Source organism: Chiroxiphia lanceolata, chromosome Z (assembly GCF_009829145.1).
Source record: "Chiroxiphia lanceolata isolate bChiLan1 chromosome Z, bChiLan1.pri, whole genome shotgun sequence".
NCBI lineage: Eukaryota > Metazoa > Chordata > Aves > Passeriformes > Pipridae > Chiroxiphia > Chiroxiphia lanceolata.
Window position 1 is genome coordinate 70,657,772 of NC_045671.1, and position 10,208 is coordinate 70,667,979.

General features: G+C 38.9%; 1 protein-coding gene across 1 annotated transcript in view; it reads left to right on the plus strand.

Moving 5' to 3' along the window:
• Window positions 1-5,634, plus strand: part of CHSY3 (chondroitin sulfate synthase 3) — a 133,027-nt gene extending 127,393 nt beyond the window's left edge. The window contains exon 3 of the mRNA XM_032676542.1: window positions 1,333-5,634. Within this exon, the coding sequence (XP_032532433.1) occupies window positions 1,333-2,898 (1,566 nt within the window). The 3' untranslated portion in view covers window positions 2,899-5,634. The remainder of the gene's footprint in view (window positions 1-1,332) is intronic.
• Window positions 5,635-10,208: the final 4,574 nt, after the last annotated feature.

The following is a 10,208-nucleotide window of genomic DNA, read 5'->3' on the forward strand; positions in this document are numbered from 1 at the left end:
CAAAATGTAAATTATAGAGGGAGAAGAGAAAATTGTTTTTTTTCTAAGAGCAAATATCATCACCAAGCCCTTTCCTAGACACTCTTTTCCAATTCAGTCTCTAATCTGCCTGTCCTGCCGGTGTCCATCTCTTGTCTTCAGGGATGCCATATTTCAATTTCTCCTGCACTGCTGGTTTAAACACTAGCAGGACTGATGGTGTTGGTTCCTGTTCTCTGTGACAGCAACGAAATTGCCCAAACCCTGCTGTCTCTGGTCCATCTCATCTCATGTAACAAGGAAAATACTCACCTTCCAACAGATAGCAAATGTTCTCTGATAGCTTTAGTCAGGAGTTTTTGTTAATAAAGAGTATTTGAGTCAGGTTGTAAGTTTGTATGTTTTTTTCATATTTATTCTTGCTTTAATATAACAGAGATATCTGTTTTTTTAAAGGCAGATGTAAGATAGCTTAAGGTATTTCTCAGAATTAGATGTTGCTTTTCTACATGTTCTATGACTGTAGCCTGAAAAATTTTAATCTGACTAATAGCAACCATGTTTGCTCAAGCAGAGCCATTTGAGGTCTGAATGGGATGGGAGGGGCATTCTTGAAGTTTTGTATTAAAGTTCTGGTTTTGAAGTGTGACAGTGTTTATTTCTCATACACACCGATGGTTTTAAATAACTTTCATGGTTCTTAGCTTTGTTAGGAGTTCTTTTACGTTTATTGCCCTATGCTTAGTATTACTTCCAGTAGCAAAACTTCTGTTCTTGGCAGAATTGGAGTAGAACAAGATGAATGTTTTGAGCGTGAGACATTATGCAGTCAGAACTTATGTCTCTTGATTTCTTCAGTGTATGAAGGACAAACTTCAATACCCATCTCAAAATCTGATTGTAGCTCAAGCTTACAACACCTCATTGAACAACATTTTCAATCTAATTAGCACATATTCCTTATGTATTAATTACAGACCAGTCTATTTGCAGATTAAAAAAACAGCCTTTTTTCCTTTATCTGCTACTCATAGGAAATAATTCTATTTCTCTGGAGTTAGTAGGTGTTATCTTAGCTCTGCAGTTAGATGAAGTACAGATTAAACCCAAGATACCTGTCCTTTCACTTAGGCAGAGGACAGTATTTGCTTGCTGTGGGCACTACTGGAACAGACACCAAAACAGTGTAAATATTTCCTACTGAATGCTTTAAAGTTCTGTGCCTTAAAATCACCATGATCTATATAAGAATTGGTAATGCTCAGCATGATGCCAATGTGAGTCCTTTTGTGAGTAAAAGCACTTCCACTTAATGTCTCTTTTCCCCCTACACCCCTCTCTCTCTCTTTCTAGATGCAGCAGTTGTTCCACGAAAACTATGAGCACAACCGCAAGGGTTACATTCAAGATCTTCACAACAGCAAGATTCACGCAGCCATAACACTTCATCCAAACAAAAGACCAGCCTACCAATATAGGCTGCACAATTACATACTGAGTCGCAAGATTTCCGACCTGCGCTATCGGACCATCCAGCTCCATCGGGAAAGTGCCCTGATGAGCAGGCTCAGTAACACTGAAGTAAGTAAGGAAGATCAGCAGCTGGGAGGGATGCCATCTTTCAATCATTTCCAGCCACGTGAAAGGGGTGAAGTCATCGAGTGGGAGTTCCTGACCGGAAAATTCCTGTATTCCATGGTGGAGAACCAGCCACCCCGGCAGAGCCTGAGCAGCGTCCTGCGGGCTGCACTGGATGACACTGTGATGCAAGTCATGGAAATGATAAACGAGAACTCTAGATCCAGAGGAAGGCTCATTGACTTCAAGGAAATACAGTATGGCTACCGCAGGGTGGACCCTCTGCATGGAGTGGAGTACATTCTGGATTTGCTGCTTTTGTACAAAAGGCACAAAGGAAGGAAAGTTACAGTTCCAGTGAGACGCCATGCTTACCTTCAGCAATTGTTTAGCAAACCTTTCTTCAAAGAAGCAGAAGAGCTGGATGTAAGAAGCTTGCTGGAGGATACCAACACTGACACTCAGTCTTTCTCTTTCCTTTCAAATTCTTTAAAGATTTTTTCCTCATCGTTCCAAGGCACCAAAGACATTGGGGGACACAGTGACAAGAAAATACATATCCTTGTCCCTATCACGGGAAGATTTGATATTTTCTCAAGATTTATGGATAACTTTGAGAAGACTTGTCTGATTCCCAGGCAGAATGTAAAGTTGGCAATAATTCTCTTCAGTTCCGAGCCAGGCCAAGACTCCAGCAAACACATAGAACTAATGAAAGAATACAGCATTAAATATCCTAAGGCAGATATGACCCTGATTCCAATGGCAGGCAAGTTTTCTAGAGGTTTAGGTCTTGAGATGGCCTCATCTCAGTTTGACAATGGCACTTTGCTGCTATTCTGTGATGTTGATCTGGTATTCACACCAGACTTCCTCCAGCGATGCAGAGATAACACTATTCAGGGAGAACAGGTTTACTATCCTATCATCTTCAGCCAATATGATCCAAAAGTAATATATGGAGACAACCCTCCAGCTGACAGTAGTTTTGTTTTCACAAAAAGAACTGGATTTTGGAGGGAGTATGGATTTGGAATTACCTGTATTTACAAAAGTGATCTGCTTACTGCTGGTGGATTTGATACCTCTATTCAAGGCTGGGGACTTGAGGATGTAGACCTCTTTACTAAAGTGATAACGTCTGGCTTGAAAGCTTTCAGAAGTCAGGAAGTAGGAGTTGTCCATATTTTTCATCCCGTTCATTGTGACCCCAATTTAGATCCGAAACAATATAAAATGTGCTTGGGGTCCAAAGCAAGTACATTTGCCTCTACCATGCAGCTCGCTGGACTCTGGCTACAGAAACATTTGGGTGTCAGGTACAACTGGACTCTGTCCTGACATCTCAGCCTATTTGGCCTTTTTAGGGGAGTTTACCTCATTATTGTCTTATTTGATTTTGCTGTTGTAGTTTTAAACTCCCTCCTCATTGTCTTCCAAAGACTGTTGACCTCAAACGGGATGACTCTGCTGTTCGCTGATGTTTCTTATACTTACTGAACTGGTGAGGTGAATCCCTTCATATTTCCTTTATTTAAAATTCAGTCAAGTCATGGAAATCATATAAGCCCATGGAGCATAGCATATCCATCACAAGAGACTGTATCAGAAGAATGTTCTGTTTTAGCTTTCAGATGCAGTATCATCCTTGTTGCATTTCTCAGATTTGATGTGATACAAATATTTACCGGTGAAGGTACCACAAAAGTGCTTTATGCTTCTTCTGGGGATGGAACTCTATAAGATAAACTTGAGTTTTATAATTTATATGAGGACTTATATGTATAAATGCTACTTTTCTTCATCTTTAGAATTTTTAAAGTAAATGAATAACTATAATTGTACCTTTATTTTTTAAAAAGAGAGTAAAGCCGAGGAGCTACTTGCAAATACAACTGGTACTGGCTACCAAGGTCCTTAAAAGTCATATTATTAAAACAAACTCCTCATCGTTGTTCAATCAAAGTGTAAATGAACTTTGTTTTCACAACAAACAAGATTTAGTCAAATATTCATATACACTTTAGAAGGTTTGTGAGCCAACATCCTTCATTTGCAGGCAAGAATTAACTATGACTTAACATGGTCATGTATGATTAAGTGCAGGCATACAGTATTCTTATTTTGAAACAGTATAAGTTGCTCTTTCTCTTTTTAGAATGAGTCTCTAATACATAATTTTCTTTCACATTCCTTTCATAAAGCTGCACTTGATACAGAGTGTTAGAAGTTAAAGCTCTATTTTTTTTTTTTTATATTTTCCATGAGTATTGATACTCAGCAGCAACTTGTTGTTAAAATAGTTGTAGAATAATTATTTAAGTTTCAAAATTCACTATTGCTGGTCAAAGTTCCTTGCCAATATATTTATATTAGTGGAGATTATAAGACTGTGTTCAGATATGTCTCTCCGGACAGCCTGAAGTTGTCACATGGTGGATTCATGAAGTATTTAAAGGGATACCAACAGAAGAAATAATAAAATAAATTTCCAATTTTAGGGAAATGTTTGTATAGGGATATATATGTGTGCATGTGTTTGTGTGCGTGTGTGTATATCCCTATATACATATAAATATATAGAGACACTAATTTCAAAGTAGGTTCCTTTTTTCAGTTCAGGCAGTGATTTGTTACAATCGTTGTTATTTTTGCCACATACTCGGACCATTTAATGTTATACTGTGGTAAGAACTCAAGAGACATCCAGGAAACCATCACAATTCAGCTAAACTTAAAATAGTGCAATGGGTACATCCAAGAGCTTCAGTACCCTTGATTTTAAACTATATTTCAAATGGATCTGGGCAAGAAAAAGTTGTAACTGTAACAATTTCAGCTGTAGCCAACAACTTCTGCATTTCCTTTCAGAAAAAAAAACAACTAAGAGATTGGAATTCACTGACATATCTATTTATATAGGATATCCTGATAAATTTCCCAAGGCATGAGGAGGGTGTTTAGGTCTCTTATCTGTGGTTCTCTGTTCTGGATTCATCGTGCAAGGAAAAAAGGCAACCCTGAAGAGGGCTGGGTAAACTCAGAATTAAAGGGCTGGCCGTACCTTGTTGTATGCTTAAAAATAAGGCCATTCCCTTGCCTTGGAGAGGGTGGTAATTGTGGTAGAAGGGAACAGATAGAGGGTAATTCATGATTGTCTGCCCTGCTCAAGGAGAGCTCCTGGCTTGTTGTTCTCCTGGAGCTCTTGCCTTCCTTGCCCAGTATTGTTAGCTCAAACGTTTGTCAAAAGTGAAATTCAGTATCTTATGAAATAATTCACAGAAACCGCTCTTTAAATTGAGTGCAAAGGTCACACTTTTTCAGTAAGAAAGCCAAGAACAAGGAACATGTCATTTATTTGATCGATCTCGACTAACCAATGCAACTCACATTGTAAATACCAAAAACTGCCTGTTGATAAATGTTTGTGATGATTTCATGAAAAAGAAAAAAAATAATTATTTACAAAGATATCTAAGGAAATCATTGTCTACTGGGATATATTCCAGTGCTTATTTCAATTACTTAATTTAGTGGCCAGAAAGCGTTTGCTCAGCTCAAAGTAAAATAGTAGATTAGAACAAGCAATGCAACCAATCATTCAGTGGGGATAAAGATGAATACAGAGGGCTTGCAGGATCAGGTCCTACATGATATAAGCAAAATGCTAGTATTTACCAGTAAAAATATTTATTTAGTGTCTGACTGATTCATTTGTTTATATGATGAATTACTTTGTTAAAAACCTGATTATAAATGTTTATTATGAAATATTGCATTGTCTTTTGAAATAACTATCCTGAGATAACTTGAGAACTTGTGTTAGTTTGTCTAAGGAATAATATGCCTTCTAAGAAGATCATATTAAAATTAAAAAAAAAAGCACAAAAGTGTTAGTGTAATGTTACATATGTATAGAATAGGATGGGAATGTCTGTGCTAATCAACTGTTTGCTTTTGTCTAGTCCAAATCATAATCTTGATTGTAAAGTGAAATTTCTGTGTGTATGATGACCATTTGTAAATGTGTGACTAGTGAATTCACAATAGAACTTAAAAGACCAATTTTTCCCCAAACCTCCTTACCCTGGGAGTAGATTTCCTGGTTTCATTGCTGGGAAGTGGGTTGTGGACTGCTTACCGTTTGGCTTTTCAGACACTGCTGTTCTTAAAAAAAAAGAAAAAGTATCTCAGCATTCAGCATCCATAAACTTTAGAAATCCCTGTACCACCGCATCATGATATGTTTTCCCATTCATTAATTTAGCAGAGCATTTGCATCTCCTGGGTGAAGGGGAAACAGCAGGTTGGGCTTTCTAAGACTTGCTGAGTGTGCTCTGCATCAAAGTACTGGTTCTCAAGCTGAAGAAAAGCAGAAAGGCCAGGGGGAGGTGTGCAGCTCAGCCACGGGAGTTGTCACCTTCTGCCCAAGTCATCTCCTTGCTGCTGCCTGTGCTGCCAGCTGCCTCTCCTTGGAGCAGTGAACAGGCAGGGCAAGCCCAGCACAGGACAAGAGCTGTGCTTGCTGCCAGCAGCTGCTTTTGGGAAGCAAAAGGGCCACGTTAATCAGCGTTTGGGAGGAGTGAAAGGAGGGTGCCGAACTGAGGATTCATTGCATTGAGGTGGTAGGTTGACTTATGCACATCATGTTTCTCCCTGTCCCCACGGGGAAAGGCAGCCTGGTCCCACACCTCTTCCCTGTTTGCTCTGAATGGGAATTGTGAAGCAAGAGGCAAAACCATCACTCCTTCCACTTTGTGGGGCTCATGGGCCTTGACTATTCCCTTGGGATCCTCCCATATCATGGGACGTGTGGGGGAAAAGGTGCCAAACTGCCTTTCCAAAAAGCAGTACAGAGAGAGGCACGTTCTGCACTCACCAAAGACCAGAGGGATGTGCACAAAAGTGCCTTTTGGAGCCTTTGCACTAGTGTGTGCTTAACAATGCCTCAGGACTCTTGCAAAAAATTACGATGCTGGTCAGATGACTCATGGGAGTGCACTGCACATCCTGAGGGCCTGTGGAGACTTGTGAGTAGCACGAGGTAACGACCACTTTTTTATAAACTTTTAAACAAATAGGCAATTGAAAATTCTTTTCGGTTTCTTAACTAATCACCACAATTACTTCTTGAGATGTAGTTTGCTACACTGAAGATATTGCCCCAAAGAATGATGCCAGCTTTAAGATACAAACAAAACACATGTGCGGATTATATCTGATTTTCCTGCAACTTGAAATCAGTTAAAATTTTTGGAAAAACGTAAGGACTAAGAATTGCTGAGCCACTGACTGGGGAAAAGATTTTTGTCTCTGGTCTGTTTTCAAAAAGGGAATCAGATGAGAAGAAAACAAAAGATGCCTGTAGTAGATACACGCAAAAAATCAGCCATGATGTTATGGTAGCAGTGATAGCTGTGGTCCTAAACTGCAGCACAGTGAGGTATTTCACCAAGTCTAACTATTTACAATAAGTGAATATCACTGAGGGTTATAGTCTGTCATACATCTGTAAGTAACATATAAAGTTGTCTATTTTCAATCCTTTCATGTCTTAGAATAATTTTCTTTATGTTTTTTTCTGTCAGCATTTATTCATTTGATTAATGAAATGACTTGTCATGACTCAAATCTCACTTTCCTGTTTTCCTTTTTGTTGGGTCTTTTCATTTGCAGTATATATTCCTACAGTATTGAAACTTTTTGAGCTAGCATGATATTTCTGTTATGGTTTTATGACATCATTGCCATATAAAACTGCTGAACTAAAATATTTTACTGAATGAGTTTCCAGTGGTAATTCAGATTGTTTCCATTTGCCTGTCACTGTAAGTTAAAAGTGTTCTGAATATTATTACTTCACCTCTTCCTCTTGGTCTCCTTCATACCGAAATCCCACCAAAGCAAGAAAATGCAAAAACTTTGGAAATTAAAAAAAACTCTGTAATGCTTAAGTCTGTAAGAACAGAAATCTGGAGATTTCCTTGATCTCCTCTTTTTTGTTTTTTTTTTTCCCTTCAAGTCTTTTATCTAGAATTTCAGAACCATACTTACCAGTTCCATAATTTTAATAAAATAAATAATGGTTATTAAGATGTAAGACAGCACATATATGGGCTACATATTAGAAAATGTAATTTCACATCCTTGTTTACTAGGCCCCTTATTACTGAACAGATGTTTGCTATTTAAGTGAACTTTGGAGATAAATTAAAAGCATCCTTGATTCAGTGTTTACTTAATGCTTAACCCCATAGGCAGAGATGCAAAGATGTACTATATACTGCAGGCTGAGTTTTGTTGCTCTCACTCTTGATTAGGGTAATGTGGAGCAATAAATTATGCTTATTTTTCACATGTGTTCATAGACTGCTGTCTAAAGAAAAGATAAGCTAACTAAATGCTTTGAAGATAGTGGTTGAACTGTGGGTGACCAGGGAGAGAACTGCTGAGTGTAGTTCAGCCTCAAAACCAAAACTCAGATCTGCTCCCAGGTAAGGACAATCCACACATAAGAAGTAGAAGCCTGAGTCTGTACAAATCATCATGGCATCGGGGGTTTCCACCTTAAGGCTTTTAGAGTGTGATTGCTGGGAGCTGGCACAGTGCAGTCTGAACACAGTGCTACCATCATTTCAAGAAAAAAATGAGTAATTCAGTCAAGTGAGGAATGCAATAAAAGTGTTTCTTGTGTGACAGTGTAGATAGGAAGGATGTAAATTCAGAGAGGTATGTGTCTCTTTTTATGTTAAGAGAGTGGAGCATAAAACTTGTTTTGAAGTAGAACTTTGCTTTACTTTCTTCCTAAAAGCTTTTCCCGTTGTTTTGCATTCCATTTGTACATGCAGAGACAAACTGTGGGACTCTCTGGAGCAGTACTGAAACTGTGAATCTCCTGCACCTGATTTGTTCTGACCAGCAAGACCAAGTTTTGTGAAGTGGAAGCTGAGCTGGGAATTTTTAGTTTTTCCTCTTCTCTTTTTAGACATGACACACTTTACTGTTACTTGACTGGGAGTGGGATCCTTGACAGCTTCATGTCAAAGATGCATCAGTGTTTTGTGCCTAATATGTTTTAGTCTTTCTGTTGCAGCTTCATAAATTGCGCTGTTACGTGGCACATCACTGCTTTAAATGAAGAAGTTCCCTTAAGCAAAGGCTTCTGGACAGAAGAATACAGCTAATGTAACACTGCAGCCACGGCCATGTGGCTGAAATAAGGTGCATTCACCTATCGTTGTTATTTTGCTGCATTCAGACAATGATTTTGCTTGGTGGGAAATTCAGAATGAATATGAGTTATGGCTGAATATTTTCTGTTGACAGAGAGGAGCAAACCTGTTTAGCTGGGGCCAAGTGATGAACCGTTCCTCCAGCATGTGCTGTTATTGGAGGATATCCAGAGAGTATGGGTGCTTTTAACCAAACAAGTTGCAGGGAGATGTCCGTGGTAAAACTGAATGGGAAGCACTGTGTTTTGCACTCCAGAACTGCTGGTAGCAGAAACTTTGTCTTACTTGCAAAATTATATCAGTTATAACTTCTGCCACAGTCAGCAAGTGTTTAAGGGACAACCACAAGGGCAGATCCATGGATTTTGCCCTCTGCTGTGAAAGAGACCAGAGAGAGAAGATTTGGGCTGGAACACCTTTAGAAAAGAGCCCAGTCTGAAAGAAACATAGGGCTGGGCAAAGAAGGGACCATGCAAGAAACCAAAGAGAAGATTCTCTTTCTTCTTTTTCTTTTATATTTGGTATGGTGCTGTACTCATCAGGGAGCTACCATGTCTGCCTGGATGTAGCTCAGCACCAGGCTAAAGAAGCACTGTAAAAAGAAGGCATAAATGCTGTGTATTGTGACAGGAGTAGATAGTGGTGGGCAATGGGAAAGGAGTCAAGAAACTAGACTTTTTTTTGCATGTGAAGTCAAAAGGTAATGTGTGCATAAGCAGTTTTACTAGCCTTGATGTGTAGGGAAGAATGGGTAATTAAAGGACATCAATTTGCAGGAAGGAGAATGTACAGTGTAGAAAACAGTCCCTGTGTAAACACAAAATTTAATTAAAGTAGACATTAAAGTGTATGTGAGAAAATACCACAAGAAATGGAGGGAAAGAAGCAGCAGAAAGAAAGAACTTAAAAAGGTTTAATAAACAACAGCTGAAGGACTAGCACAGATGTAACCATTAAGGACTGGGTACAGAATGCTTTGCAGGGCCATTCAAAAAACATAGGAAATGTTTTGGAAGCACTGCACCCCACTGCTTTCCCTGGGTGTGGCTGAGGGAGCAAATGCCCAGCTAATATTAAAACATGCCTCCTTTTGTTTACTTTTTATCAGAGCCTGAAATACCTGCATTTGTTTTCCTGTTGGTTTGCCTCCACCTTGTGTCATAAATATCTATTCAGATGTTATATTACTGGGATTTTCTGGGCAGAGTCAATAAGATGGGAGAGCTCTCTTTAATACTAACAGTTGAAGTTTAGTGGTAGAGAAATGGCAGTACCAATGCTAACACCCATCTGACTTGACTTTTTTTTTTTTAATAAAATGTCCTCCAGTTACAAAAAGTTGGCACTCAGCAAGAACTTTTGCAGTCTTGTCCCACTTCTGTTTCCCTTACACTTTCAGTTCCTAGCATCTGCTGTACT